The sequence below is a fragment of the Syngnathoides biaculeatus genome, chromosome 2 (assembly GCF_019802595.1).
Source record: "Syngnathoides biaculeatus isolate LvHL_M chromosome 2, ASM1980259v1, whole genome shotgun sequence".
NCBI lineage: Eukaryota > Metazoa > Chordata > Actinopteri > Syngnathiformes > Syngnathidae > Syngnathoides > Syngnathoides biaculeatus.
In genome coordinates, this window is record NC_084641.1 from 10,237,390 (window position 1) to 10,253,648 (window position 16,259).

Genomic DNA, 16,259 nt, shown 5'->3' on the forward strand with positions numbered 1-16,259 from the left:
TAAAAATTACAGGCAGGCAGGCCTCGCTCATATTTTTTAGTGGGAGAACTTGCACAGTTGGTGGCTAACTAAATACTTTTGTGCTCCACTGTGTATCTTCCCAAAGCAGCTAATTTCAAAAGGTCATAGTAGTGCTCGGGACTCGGTCTAATTCTAAAGCTTGATTGTTCTGTGGCAAAGCTCTCGGACCTCTGTGTTTAAATGATGCTTTGACAAATCTGGCTCAGGTCAGTGTTGTGAAAGGTCAAGACACTCCTAAAACAGGAAACACATTGGATGTTTGTCATATCACAAAGCATGACTTCCAGGTTTTAAAAGAAACTTTATATTCCCTGCTGAGGTCGCAGTAATAAACCATTACACTAGGGGTCGGGAACCTACAGCTTGCGAGCATATGGCTCGCAGGGCTCTTACTACAACATACTGTACATCTCTTATCTGTCGAGTAGGCAACGCAAATGCAATACTGACAGTTTGTCCTAGTAGGGTAGCCGTACTATGTCCAAATTGGCAGTCGATGTGCACAGGTGCAAAAGGGTCAAACGCAGATTGTGTCGGAACAAGTCATTGTGGAAACACTTGACGAAGATCGCTCAAAGAAAAAAAAAAAAAAAAAAGAGTACCGTAGTTTTCGTCAAGAATGGACAGAGGGATTCGCCTTGGTGGAGAGAAGTTTCTGCTGTGTATCTAAATTATAATGACAAAATTTCAAAGATGCAATACGTACTCATATATAAAGTGTCACTGTGACACGCGCCATGCTACGTTTGCATCAAAATATACTGCGGCGGCAGCAGGAAGAAAGCATGTCAAGAGCTACTTTCCAGAGTCCAAGTTAGTCAGCAGCAAATCCGTGTTTGGACCCAAGAAGATGAATGGAATTCAGATAGCTTAGCTGGATGGGGAGTATGCCAAAGTGTTTGGACTCGTGGTTGCCAATAAACATTTTGACACGCCTATGTCGGCAAGAATTGTTCACCGTGGTACCATCACGATGGAAAACCAAAGTGAATGACTTCCACGAGCAAGGGATGGAAGTATCAACGACTGCATGAAGCTTCATCTAGCGACGTACGAAAAGGACTAGAAAGCCGTCAGCAAAACCGGGCAGCACCAGAAGTCGCATTCATGGTAAGAAGTGCTTTTGTCGTCATTGGTTAGCGACAACATAATAATCTTATTTAAAAGAATTCAGAGACTCAAGGCAATCTAAAAGTGTTGGTCTTACAAAAATGCGCAAATACACTCGTTTTAGTTTTTAAAATATTATATGGCTCTTTTTGAAATTTCATTTTCAAATATTTGGCATATATGGCTCTCTGAGCCGAAGAGGTTCCCGACCCCTGCGTTCCATACACTGATGCAACCGATTCAGCATTTGAACATTCATTTTTCATGGATTTATCCTGTTGTTTTTTTTTTGGGGGGGGATGGCTAATTAAGTTTTAGTCATGGAGGATTTCAGTTTCAATAATCTTGTGAAATATCGCAAAGTAACTGGAATGAGAAAAGTAAGATACATTCTTTAACAAAATCCTTTACTCGTTTTGATTCCTCTAATAACATTTTATCCAAACTTGCAAATTGCACAATTTTAATCTTGTTCATTAGCTCAAACAGGTTCACCAAAAGTTGAGTCTGTAAACAATAAAGGACAAGCCAAGATCCATCGTTTTCAATTTGGATTTCATCTGGCTTTAGAAAAGAACTCAATGTATGCATGGTTGTAGTTTCTCATGATGTTTTGGCTCATATTTTGTGTATCAGTGTTTATATACCTGTTCATGGTATGTATACATTTTAGTTTTAAACCACCTAAAAAAGTAAATCTAATCTAATCATTTAGATTCTGGTATAGAAATTTATTTAGGGGTGCTAAATACAAAATTCACTGAAAAGATTTATTCTCTGCTCCTTTCTATTCAATGCAAATACTTTAAAATGTTTTTTTTTTTTTTTTAGTTGTATAAAAATGTCCAGAATATTTGATTTGAGTTAGTTCAAGTCTAAATAAGATTTCAACTCATGCGTGGTCACAATGAAAAGAAACCCAAAACCAACAGAAACACGTTTTCTCGGAATTGGAGACGCTAATGCAGATGGATCGTGATTGGAAAAGAACACTTTGACAACTGCAGCTGTAAAAGAATGCTGTTGTTCTTCTTCTTTTTCTTTTGGCATGTCCCGTTAGTGGTTGCCACAGCGTGTCATCTTTTTCCATCTAAGCCCAAGACAATCAATTCAAATAATTATATGTACTGTACTTTATGTCGCAGTGTTGTGTGAATCCGTTCCACCATTGCACATTCTTCAATTCCAATGCATGCAAAAATAAAAGGTCCACAGCTGGTTCACATGTATTTGTATTTTATTTTTCCTGAATGAAATGTATTTTAAGGTCATAATTTGTCATTCATCACATTACATGGCATGATGCACCAGGTCTACTACACCCATTTACAGTAGGAACACACGGAAACGTACACAAGGTTTTACGATGGGGAGAACAGGAACTTGAGCTCATTGCACTTACAACAGTGAACCTTGTTGTTGTTGTTATTATTATTATTATTATTAAACTTATTTTTTCATCTCGAGCCTCATCCTCAGTTTTTTATTTTTTTTTTACATAATTGTGATTTTTACACTTATTGTCCATTTCAGGCCCTCCAAATCTCATCCGCCCACCCCATGACTTACATGGAAGCCAAAGAAAGTATTTGTTTTGAATGGCATCTCATTTTACAAACACAACATTTATAGAAACTCCACACAGACCAGTATTTTTTTTTTTTCCATATCAGAGTCCAGGTTTTCTTCTTTTTTTTTAAATTATATTAAAACACTTGGCATGAGCCACACACACACACACACACGCACACACAATGCAAATGTTTGTTCTTTTTGTATTTAACCTTCAGCTCTCTTTAAGTTGTTTCTATACACAAAGTACACTTTTGGCTGGAAGGAGGCTTAGGCTTGCATATGCCGTGTGCCGTGCGAAAGCCCCCAACCCCACTCGTGGTTCTTTGTGTTATCATTGCTGACATTTACATGTTAGCAAAAAAAAAAAAAAAAAAAAAAAAAAAAGCCATTTTTGGTGGAAAGTGGCTTTATTGGCTATTTACACCAAGGACAAACTTAAAATAAAATATGACGGCTCGTGAGGTGGAATGTCAACGAGGCTCCAAAAGTTGAGGAAAGGAGTTTGGGGGTTCTTTGTTTAAGGATTTCCGGGGCAAGTGTCAATTCATGCGTGTCATCTTACTTCGGATTCTTTATATGAACCAGCAAACAAAAGCACTCTCATACGATTTTCTAGCTCTGTTTCCTTTCTACTCCTGCTCAGCTAAAACATCTCTTCATAAATATGTTTATTTATAATCCACAATATATTTTATAATCTTTCTGCTGTCATGCTGCTCTTCTTTATATCATCTGCACTTTTTCACGGCTGCAAACTTCATTGATTCAATACAAAGCTTTTGCGAGTCTTTTTCATGGTTATCAAATGATGCAAAATGTATTTGAGATAAGATGAATTATAATAATGTCAACATTTTTCAAATGGATTCTAAGAAAAAAACTTATTGCTGAGGCTATCGTGAGATAAACGTGCGCGCGCACACAAAAAAAAAGGTGCTAGCGTCTGCTCACAGCGGCAAATTGTCAGAAACACTCCCAAATGTATCCTGCTGCAGTTTTTGCATTTTGCGTTTAAACCAGTTTACATGCTTGTGGGGATTTTTTTTTTTCTTTCATCAAAGTAAATTGAATGTCATTATATGAGTACGCATCGTTGTCTACAGTTGTGCTTGAAACATGCAGTGGACTGTCGATTTTCACTCTCAAGTGACGCAAGCCTATTATTTTCCTAGAAATAGACGAGCCACCTGCAGAGTGCAGGCAGACAGCATGACTGCTTGGATGGCTTTCTTCGCTGACTCGTATTATCGTGCAGAATTCACAAGCCCTTGCTGCAATGCATATTTAAGTCGCCTTGATTGAGACAAGCAAACGTCAACAGTTGCAAAATGAAGAAATATTGACAGATTAAAAGCCACGTGACGATAATATCTCTCTTTAAATGTTGAGAAATATACTTTTTTGTTAGGATGTTTGTAATGAAAAACTAAAGTCAGTTATATATAACTGAGATCCTCATATATTCCAATCTGAATGCAGTATTTCAAGTTTTGTCTTCATTCAGCAGTATATGAAACGTTACTTTCTACTCTGTCCTCTTTTTTTTTTTTTTTTAAATGTGAAAACACATTCAGTGTCCTCCTTTCTGAAACCCCTGACAGTACAACATCCCATTCACTTATCATAAAATAATTTCTTAAGTAATCTCATTCATATTTCACAAAAAAATAGACATCTTTGAGATAACAGATTTGCACGCTAAACAAAAATAGGAATTGTGTTGTCCCCCCAACCCCCTCGCCGTTCTCTCTTGTCACGATACATTTAACCCCTGGCTGAAGGTAAAATTGACCCATTTTGAAGTTACCGTTCTATTTAGCTTCGTTTCAAAACTTCTTCTGAAAACAAAATATACAAAGTATATCGGAACGCTTGGTTCAACATAATTGCCAGTTGTAAGAAGATAATAACTCGTGTTTATTTAAATGGATGGGATTGTGAAAACACAGCCGAGCAACATAAAACATAACAGGAGGGTAACTGTAATGCGACCTATAAATCACATAAAATGTCTCCTTTGTTGCTTACAAATGATTCTATATAGTCTTATAGTTATGTGATCATAAAGTACTTCCATCATCTGGGAAAAAAAAAAAACGGAAATGAAATGAACCATGACGCATATTAAGGATTATGCGGTCGCTCGTCAGTATAGAATGTCTCTCTCAATAAAAACACAATAAGAGTTTCTTGATAAATCTCAACATCTCACCACAGCAATTTCTGTTCACCTGTCTTTTTATATATATATATATAATATATATATATATATATGTATATATTATTATTTTTTCAATCTTACCAGCTACTTAGTCTGGAAAATATCTCTTCACCAAGTGAACCCAGACTTGAAGTAACATCACGAGTAATGCCTGAGTTATGTTATCACATGCGCCTTTTTCTTTTTGTTACGAATGGGCTAACTTTTGTTTTCTTGGGCTGAAGTTGACCACAGCAATTGGACTCACCAGATGTAATTACTACCTAAATAGCCCTTACAGATGCATCTCAATAAATATCAATATCATGGAAACATACTACTACTGAATTTGTTGTTCAGTCATTGTAAGAAATTAAAACATTCCATCAGAAACAGAGAGATTAGGTCGAAATTGGCCTTTTCTTCAATAAATCTTCATAATGAGTTTGACTCTCTGTATTAAATTACTAGCAATGTTTTGAATTTAAACAACACAAGGTGTCTGCAACATTATGTAGATGAAGTAGTGAAGTTAATTTTACTCAGTTGTCCTCCTAAAACTAGGAAGGTAATGACATTTGAAAAGTCAATTTGTCATTTTGAGATGTTCAACATTTCACGGGGTCATATTGAGCCCCTCCCTGTGACGATAAAGAGGGCTAACAGCTACCTTCTGTGCCACAAATCGGGCATTTTCCAGCTAAACACGGACTAAAAGCAGCATATTTTCTACTACTACTACTATTATTCAAGGAGTGCCAAAAACGTCCGGCTAAGATGGCGACTTTTTGCCCACTTTTCTTGCTCATATTTGCACTGTTAACAAATGTTATTCATTGCATAGAACGAGTGGAGATGCAAGGTTGACATTTAGCCCCCCTACTGAACCTGTGGTGTCTCATTGGACTCTTTTACGTTCCTCATTGGTGGGTGGATACAAACAGAAAGGCCACACTCATACGCACGTACACACAAACGTTAGGAACAGAACAATATTGAAATGACTTTGAGGTTTTCCTTTTTTTTTTTTTGTCAACGCCGGTCAGCATGCGAAGGTCCCCGGCGAACGTTCTCATCGGACAATACACAACACGAATGTCATTTACGTTCGGCCTGGACAGTCCTATTGTCGTCGCTGTTGTGTGGCGCGTAGGCAAAGACCAGATCCCACAATGGACTGCGGGAGCATCATCAGCAGGAGGGAGAACACTGACCTGAGTAGTTTCCGAGACAATTGAGAGAGGTTGAAGGTCAGGGTGAGCAAAAAAAAAAAATAAATAAAAAAGGGATTTTTGGTTCCTTTTTGTCCTCTTTTGACAGCATTTTGGCGTGTGCTTTCATGTGCGCCGTGCACATTCGATGATTGAAGACACATGCTGATACATATTGATGACAGGTGAGATGTAGGGCTTGGGTAAAGGAGGAGTGCGGGGGCATTGTCCCAAAGTGACTTCAAAATCCAAGTTAGGATGCGGAGGCCGGCTGGGGTCTGCATCTTCATTGCTTCTCTGGTGGCCTCTGGCGCTCTCGGCTGCATCAGTGACTCGTGGCTAGACCGAGATCATTTGCAAGTTGTTTTAACATATTAGTGAGTCATAGTTTTAAGACAACACTGAGAGGTTGAGGGATTGGGGAGGGTGGGCGTGGGGGGGTTACGTTTCCTCATATGCTAATTGGTGAGCGTCACTCACCGTTAAATTAGACAGGCAGAGGGGACACATTTCTACTTTTTCGAAGGACACATCTTTGTGCTCTTTACCGTCTCCTTTTACTCTATTGCTTTGTTATTGTTCAGAACTCTGTTGAGTGGTAAAAACAAACAAAAACAAAAAACAAAGGGGATGATGGGGGCTTGGCAATAAAAGTGACACAACTTCACAAAAAAAGTGATAAGAAACTCGAAATGAATCTCACAGTCAGCATTTACGTGAAGAAATACATAAAGTGTGTTCATGGATGTCATAAAAAAATATTCCATTTTAAAATAAAACGAAAAATTTAAGGCTGTGCTGGCAACTTAACAAAATAAAAATGCACACCGTGGGAAATTGAGAAGCGCTGAGAAAGCAATTCACCACAAGTATTGACAAAAAAATGTCTTAATGGCTTCGGAATGGCTGATAACCACGTGGCTTTACTCTGAATACATTTTTGTTTTTTGACATTTCGTTTCTGATCCCGTTTGTGTAGTTTAGGTCCGATCCATTTGCCGGCGTCTGCTTAGTGATGACGAACAGTGTAAAGGTCTATAAAGTTCCATGCATTCTAAATTCTCCCCCTTCACGATACATTTCTTTCAAGACAAATGGAGGAGCGATTAGAAAACGGTGGCGGGCAAAAGTGCGGAAGAGAAGTCGCAATCTGGAATGTAGATAGAAAGAGGGCATATCGTGGAAAAGAGACGCAGGCAGCGCGTCAGCGTTGTCATTTTCTTTGAATTGGACGGGTAAAGAAACAATGAGGTGGTCTGTACCAGAAAAACCTGCGCTGCAATTACTTTAAGTCCCTCTCTCTTTTCAATTCTTCACAAGAGAGTAAGTGGAAGAAGAACAAAGCTGCTTCCTTGGATGAGTTTGCATTCGACCCGATACATGGCGCCGTTCATGTTCTGCCAGTGGCGCTTGCTGCTAAGCTAGATCCACACGATCGACTGGCGGTACGTGATCCTTAGTGATTGTACTTGACTGCTTCTTCTGCATTGTTCTTGATGTTGGGCCCCCGCTGGGGTGTTTTATCGAACGTGGTTTGAAGTCAAGGTGGACTTTTGGATCGAAGACTAGACCCCCTGGAATGATCTGTGGAACAAGATGAGTTATTAAGATTTGGAAGACTGGCTGAGCAAGCAAACCTGCCTCACAGTTAGAAGAATTAGAGTTCAAATTTTGGCTTGGCTTGTGCATTTTGTATGTTCTTTCTCTTTGTATGTTTTCTTTGGGTACTCTGCTTTCCTCCCCCATTTTAAAAACAAACACTTTAAGTTCATTGAAGACTCGACCCTTTAAATCAAGGTATTGAGAATCATGAACAGTTCAGATCACCTGTCAGTTTTAGGGCAAACCTTTAGCAAAACAATGTCTGGAAAAGCCTTCTAGATCAGCTAACCTTGATTTGGCACTGGTGGCAAATGTGGCAGGTGTGTGCTGAGCCCCACTCAACATGACTTTGAAGGCCACAGCTGAGCAGTCACTTGATTATATTTACTTTCCCTCTTGAGAAGATTTGATCATTTTTATATTGAATTGGACAGGTTACAGGCCACAATAATGGTGGAATAAGTTTTAAAATGAGGTCTCTTGGTCTCTTTTTTTTTTATATCCCAAAAATGTTGCATTGAACTATGTAAATGTAAAGTTTCAGGTCTGATTAGAAGAGATGCATTGCATTTTCACACAGTCATATTGGGACATTTCTGCAAAAAAAAAAAAAAAAAAAGTTGGCCACTAGATGGTATATGAGTTTAAGACATGATGATGTACCACGTGGTGTAAATAGAGAATGTAACACAGCACATGCATGTGGTAAAATACCTACTAAACTACAAACACTTTAACTTAATGAGGTTATAATTTCTCACTAACACAATTTAATAAGATCCAACACAAGAGCTGTATTCACATTCTGCCGTTCCAAAGATAAGAATTATCATTGTGGTTGTTGTTGTTGACAATGTACAACTGCGCTGCATCACATTGATAGTTGTTGGTAATATATTGGGTAGTTTATGTAGCCACATGAGAGCGTTCAAATATTCGGAACAACTCTCAGGATGATCCCCACAAAACCTTACACTTTAATCTTTGAACATGAACTCTTTGCTATTGGGTACGTTCGAGCCTTCATTAAGACTATTGTCAAGGAAAGCAAATTGTTGGGTTTTCTAAACGTGACAGGATAATAGATGACGATAGTTTGGGGCCAGTGATGTTTGCTACAATTCAGGAATAGCTATCATTGTTTTAGAAATCTAAAAATAAGCCTTAATTCTGTTTTGAACTTGAAAAGGCACAGAATGATCTGCGAAGCATCAAATTTCAAACAAACAGGGAACCATTGGGACATATTGTGGAAAAGTGACTTCTTTTTTTTTTTAAATTATTGGTAGCTGTCTATTTCTGAAAAATATATTTCAATTATTTAAAAATATATATTATATTAAAAATTCTTAAAAATTATTAAATGTATTTTAAAAAATTATTTAAAAAAACATTTGCAGAATGGGGGATCTGTGTGATCTTTTACTGTGTCACTGTGGAATTTTTAAGCATCCGCTGTGGTTTCTTCGATCAGTCAAACAGAATAAAGTTTCTACAGGAGAGAGAGAAATGAAGACAAAAGACAAAGCACTAATTGTAAACATATCTTCATTGATGAAATCTTAAATATGGGTGTGGCATGGGCCTCTAGCTGTAGTGCTACACCCTGTGAGGGAATGACAGGACAAAGATCATGAACCCGGCTGAACAACTGAAGTGTGGTGGGATTGACTAACTGAATTTTAAAAATTTATAGGACAAGAATACGGGTGAGGATATACACGAGCAATTTGCATATTCATGAGTTATTTGTCAGAAAAAGTGAGTGTGGCCCCACACTCAGCGAAAGAGTCCCTGGGGTGTGTCCCCCCAGATACATGCAAGTGAATTGACACCGTTTGGCATTCACAAAGAGTGACAGCCCAGTAATTGCTGTGCCTGTGCCGCGGAGGCTGAGGACTCCACTCAATCAATCGAGGGGTGGGATCGGGCCCAGGAGTCCACTTGCCAAGCAGTCAATCAGTCGGGTAGGGGAAGGGCGGCACCTCAGGAGCACCGCCATGAAGCTGAGAACCCACCTCTCCCCTGTTATGGTAACTCCCAGGTCCCTACCCTGTGTATCAGTGGCTCACCGAGTGGGAATTCTAACAGAATTTAAGGCGGAACACCCCCCCCCCCAAGCCAAATAAATAGTTTATTAAGTATCAAATACTGTTTCACGACAATACTTAACTGTGTTTTGAATTCTTAACATGCCTGTGGATGGCTAAATGAGCCAGTGAGACGTAAAATTTGCACACCTTCAATTTCATTCTCGCCTATATCAACTATCTTTAGCAACCTCTTTCTCCCTTAACTATTAATCTATCTTTTTATGGTTTAAGAAATGTGATGAAGAGCAATATACTTTATGTATACATAATACACATCACATTTGCCCCCCTGGCTCTGGAACACGCTCCCTCCTGTCCGGAATATGGACCCCCCCCACCTTGTAATCTCACCTACGGACTCGGTGTTGTTTAAAGTGGCTCATTTGACTTAATCACCTGTTCATTTTCTTTTTTTTCTCCACTCATTTTTATTTAAAAAATGTTAGCTGTATGTACAGTATTTAGTCGATGCACGTGTATTGTTGTTGTTGCTGTCGTGATTTTATTTGCTTTGGTAGGCAACATTGAGTACCCAGAAAGATGCCTACAAATAAATTGCATGTTTGTAAATTTTGATCATTATCATCCATATATTCAATTGCTCAATGTGCGGGGGTGAGTTGGCAACTCTCATTTTTATGCAATGGTATGCATCAGGGCTTACATACTAACCCCCTTAACATTACATTATTTGGCAGCTTTAGGTGGGTGAATATTTGCCATTGTTTGGCACAATAAACACAAAACTGAGTGAGTTCAACCAGTAAGTATACTATAATTACTGATCCTTTGTAAAAAAAAAAAAAAAAAAAAATTGACAGAGCAATATTAGGGATGATTTATTACTATATCTGGGAACTATTGTGTGCTCCTGATATATCCTACCGCTAAAATCAAATTGAATACTCACTTGAATGGTTGATTCTCCACTCGGCCCGCTCTCCTTCTCTTTCTCTCTTTTAGGGAATGAAAATCAAGAGGAATGTGGCAGGTTTGTCTGGTACAAGGTCTCATGGCTTTGTGTTTTTAAATAGTCCTGCAAAGGCACAAATGTGGTTGTTCAGTTGTTTATATGTTTTGATGCATCTGTGGGGTACTCGTACATATGCTTTGCTCTAAAGTAGGGGTCAAAAACACTTTGAAACAGAGAGTGGGGAAAACTGATCATGGACGGGATTTCTTGCAACAATGATGTAACCAATTAAAATCAGATAAATATAAGTATGCTGCACGCCATTTCTATAAATCTCTTTAAATGTTTACATTTTCAAATGATCACTCCTTTGAAGTCAGAATGTCTCATCCCTGGTGAGATTTTTGGAACAGGTCCAGGGGCTACTCAACCAGGTAAAAGATGATTGAGACATAAAATCTCTTTCAATAGCCAAGAATAATACAATTTAAAAAATAGACAAAAAAATGACAATGATATAAAAGTGACACAGCCCAAATTATTTTGAGTACATTTTTTGGCGCTCTTTAGTGGGTTAATGAATGTATGTCAAATGTTTGATCTATGTTTTAGTGCATTTTTTCAAACAATGCTGAGTCTGATTTATTTATTCTTTTTTTATTTATCAACTATATTGTATTTATTGTTCTACATTCAGATGACACCAACACATGTCCTTTGGAATAGAAAGTTATTTTTTCTTTAAAGGATGTACTTGAATCATTTTGCTCCATAATCAGTGGTATAAAATAATAATGCGACTATCGTTTATGATAGTTTTGGGAAACTAAGAAGAGGTAGGCAGAGATCTTTGCTAGTGATGTAGTTAAGCTCAAGAAATTCCAATGACCTGATTTCACTCGAACGAGAGAAAACATATCTTTTATTCCCATCAATGTACAGGAATGCCTGGACAATTTTAATCGACATTTCATGTTTACAGAGGCACTGGAAACAATATAACAGCCCAAATAAAAAAACAAAACAAAAAAAACATAGGTTTGGCAAATTACAGCAACTTTTAAAAAGAAAGAAAAAAGCAGCTGAATTAATGCGAGGAATATTACAGGATTCAGCGTTGAGTTAATGGTTGGTGGGTCGGATTGGCAGATTGCATGTGTTCATATGTAGCCCACCCCTGCTATAGATCTACACCACTGGAGCCATTAGTAAAAGAGGCCAAAGTTATTAAAGCCTGACTTGCTTGACTGCAGAGCCTGAGGGTCTGTTGCTTCTCGGCTTTGCCCCCCTCCCCCCACATCCCTGTGACAGTGGCTTAATGTTTAATTAACACAATTAATGTGGGACCTTGAATTTCAGGAAGCCATCAATGCACCAATGCAGCCAGAATGGAATGAATACTGTAACTGCGTGTGTGTGGGTGTCTTTTGCCTTTTCCTTTGACTTTTACTGACAGTTCTGAAACCATCGAGGATGAGGCTCTATGACACAGAAGAAAAAAATGCACATCATTGCCGCAGCGCTTTGGGAAAACGCTATTTGAACTGTCTAAATATCCTCTGTTGCTTTCTGACAACATCCCAAGAGACCTCCAGCCAACAGAAGTTTATTTTTAAACCTACTGATCTCCTATTTTGGGCTCTTGGTAGGTACACATTTTGATGACTTGTACAATAGCAGTAATGTATCCTATTGTAATGTTAAAAAGTGTGGACGATGTAGTTGTGTTGTTCTTGTTAAATCTTATTTTTGTCATCACTTTTTTTCTACCAATTTAATCATATCTCATTTGCTGCTTGAATACAGCAAATGTTTAGGACTTCTTTTTGCAGTTTTTTTTTTTTTTTACGATGACTGCTTGAGCAGTCTTTCCCAGCATTTATTGAACCGAGGCACGCAATTATTTAACAAGAAAAAAAAAAAATCTCATGGCGCACCATCAAACACAAATCCCAAAAAGTAAAGTAGTAATTGTAACTTGTGCCAACTCGTGGAAGAGCATTTAATTGTGCTGCTGTCACCGTTGCTTGTATAGATCGATCAGAAAAAAAAAAAACACACATTGCATGTGGGAGAAACGAAGAAAAAAATGTCTCACCTTAAACGTAGCACTTTAGAAGAAAGAGGTGAATTTTTTGCCAAAACCGGATATAGCTGGGAAGCATAGAACAAAATAAAGGTTAAACTGATGATTGAAGAAACGTTCAAAAAGCAATTATAACAAACCTAATGACCATGAATGTGCTCTACAGTACTGCAAAGAATTGTTTAGGACAGTTGTCCGCGGATCAAATGGTACCGAGTCACCGAAGAAATAATCAATGGATAGGTTTCCAATGACGTCACCACAGTCCCTTAGACCAATCAGATAAATTAACGATAGAAAAAAAAACTTCACGCTTCACCTATCACCTATGTTCTCTGATCTGTATGACACACAAGGTGGTGTAATAGGAAACCTATCCATTAGTTCCGTTGTATTCATTATCCAAGTCTGAACAATCTTTTATTTTGAAAAATGACAGAATCCTCTTGGTTACATCTCGGTCACTTCAACGCCAAAATTTACCCCCAAAACCTAGCAAAAAGGGTAAAAAAAAAACACATCTTTGGAAAGTTTCTTTTCAAAGGGGAAAGGCTCAGTGAAGAGACAAAAGAAGGGGCTACAACTTCTAAGAAAAGAAAATAACATCAAAGCATATGCCCGACTTTTTGAGGAGCATTTTGGACGCGGAGTGAGTGAATTATGAGAGCCGCTGCAAAGATTTCTCTCAGAAAGGACGTCGCCACTGGCAGCACATTCATTCTCCCAGCTGGTGCACGATAGCCTATCTTTGCTATTTAATGAGTACGAGCGCTACTTCCCAACCAAAAAGGACCCACAAACTGCCAAGGGGTGGATCCGTAACTTTTATGTTTATTATTTTATTTCATTGTTATCATTTATGATCATGTTTATTACATTTGATTTCCAATACAAATGATATTAGACACAAAGAATCTAACGTTCCCCCCACCCACTCCCAGTCCGCGGGTAAGATTTTAAAGCATTAACTGGTTCGCGGAGATAAAATGGTTGGGGGCCACTGGTTTAGGATACCTTCTCCCAGTTTCCCAGCTTGTTCGGCAGCTCCTCCTGGCAAGATCTTGGACAACATGCTGTCTCCCTCCATGCCTGGCTGACCTGCTGCCGCACTGCCGATGCCGCCCGGCCTCGGAGCAGCTTTGGAGCCTGCCGGAAAATGATCAGCGAGAAGATGAGCAGGACAGAAAACTGATGGAAAAAGACACGTCAGTGAGCAGAATAAAAGCGTCGTGTTTTCGACTTCTTGTTGCATTTGGGAGGGTTTCCTTGCTGCTTAGAATCAGTGAACTGATCTGGTCAGGTCCACCTTTTATGAACTTATTGATCAAAGGTTAGGTGGAGCTTATCACAGGTGGTTTTGGGAGAGAGTTGGGGTACACCCTGGACTGCTTGGCGATCAGTCGCAGGGCACTTAAAGACAACCAACCAACCAGTCACACTCGCACTTTTGGGAAATTTTCAGTGTTCTATTAACCTTAAGAAACATCTTGTGAGAATGTGTGGAAAAAACTGAAATACCTGGGGAGAAAAAAACATAAGCACACAACGTCCACACAGGAAGCCCTAAGAGGAGAACCGAACCCCACAACCTCAGAACTGTGATGCGCTAACCACTCGGACACTTTTTGACTAGGTGTTTGGAATTAATATAAATGATAATCTCCCGGGCGGCACGGTAAATCAGCTGGTAAAGCGTTGACCTCACAGTTCTGAGGTCCTGGGTTCAATCCCAGACCCACCTGTGTGGAGTTTGCCTGTGCTTGGGTGGGATTTCTCCGGGCACTCCCATTTCCTCCCACATTCCAAAAACATGCAACATTGATTGGACACTAAATTGCCCCTAGGTGTGATTGTGAGTACGGCTGTTTGTCTCAAAGTGCCCTGCAATTGGCTGGCAACCAGTTCAGGGCGTACCCCGCCTCCTGCCTGTTGACAGCTGGCATAGGCTCCAGCACTCCCCGTGACCCTCGTGAGGATAAGATGCAAATAAAATGGATAGATGGATAATCTCCTGAGGTAACCACTTACATTCCCACATATCCATCCCCATTCTGAAGTTGTACAACTCACATTTTAGGGAAAGTGCTATTATGTTGTTGTAAAACAGACAAGAAGGGAGAAGAATAAGAATAAGAACACAGGAAAAGGAGACTATAAGTCAGTCAGACTCCAGTTGTCATTTGTTATCAAACTCAAGGTGGGTTACATATATATTAGCTGGCCAAATTTGCAGTTAAATTCTGGAAAGACCTGATGATCAGATGTCTTGAAAGATTATCTTGAGGAGCAGGGACTTTTCATTTTTCCTCCATGAATTACTTTGAAAACGTTTCAACTGACAATCCCAATTGTTAATCCTGTTCAATTTTTCCAATCGCAAATCCTTATAAGTGTATGGTCAATAATGAGACTGTGATTTTGACTTGGTTAATATAGCTAATTTGGAAGCCAACTGAAGCTCACGCTGTTGTTGGACACAATATGAAGACTTGATTGTATTGTCTCTATCCAAAATCATTCACCACACAAAAAAAAAAGAAATCAATTGAATAGAAGAAAGCACTTTCCAATAACAATATAGTTACACAATTTAAAATAACTTAAAAGATGGAATTTTTCGGCTGGCCTGATGTGCGTGCAGTTTCCTGAGTTTTTGTGAATGTTTAGGCCCTCAAAAATAGTTTGTGGCCAGTAAAATAAAAAATAATACAGCAGTAGTAACAACAATAATTGGAACCATGCAGCTTTCGCAACTTACAAGACTTAATACGGTGTCGATCCCAGGATATTCAAAATTTTCTCCGTGCAGTTTTATGATGGTGCAAGTTTTGTCACAGAACAGAGCATTTCAATTTTTAAAAATGTTTCGCAATCAGACGTAAAGTAACTTCTCAGAATAATTTGTGTGTGAAGGTCACCTATGCCAGTCAGAGGCGGTTGAGCTCCTTTTGAGGCAATGACAGGCGCTGCTTTTGCTCCGATGGCTGTCACTGGAGGTGTCTCAATCTTGGACTGCAGAGAAAGAGTTCATCACTTTGCAACATGGACACCATATTGACAAAAGTCTTTTCTGCCATTACATCTGCAGGAAATAAATATGGAAGCTATGTGAATGGTGGCGTTTGATGGAATGAAAGGTCAGGGCTTTTATTCAAGTTATTTCACACCGAATTTATCCAAGTAGCCGGATGTTTTCTGCACTGGGGGAGGAAAAGACCTTGCTTGCATGGAAACATGCAACCAAACAAAATGAATTACTGTAATAGAATGAAGAACTAAGACTTGGGGGAAATAAGGCATCCAACTCCTGAGTAACTAATCAAAGGTGTCAAGACTTGCCTATACACAATAAAACTCCCATATGCGTAATGCTGGCACAGTGCAACATTGTTCGGTTCTTTTGACTTGAAACTCGGGCTGATACAGTAGAGCGATAAGGGACGAAGAG

General features: G+C 38.9%; 1 protein-coding gene across 1 annotated transcript in view; it reads right to left on the bottom strand.

Annotated features, from left to right (window-relative positions):
- Positions 1–5,014: 5,014 nt before the first annotated feature.
- The window catches only part of bsna (bassoon presynaptic cytomatrix protein a), an 83,990-nt gene continuing 72,745 nt past the window's right edge, over positions 5,015–16,259 (bottom strand). Inside the window, exons 11-15 of the mRNA XM_061832454.1 lie at positions 15,730–15,823; positions 13,826–13,957; positions 12,824–12,879; positions 10,723–10,848; positions 5,015–7,701 (exon numbers count right to left, since the gene is read on the bottom strand). Of these exons, the coding sequence (XP_061688438.1) occupies positions 12,839–12,879; positions 13,826–13,957; positions 15,730–15,823 (267 nt within the window). The 3' untranslated portion in view covers positions 5,015–7,701; positions 10,723–10,848; positions 12,824–12,838. The remainder of the gene's footprint in view (positions 7,702–10,722; positions 10,849–12,823; positions 12,880–13,825; positions 13,958–15,729; positions 15,824–16,259) is intronic.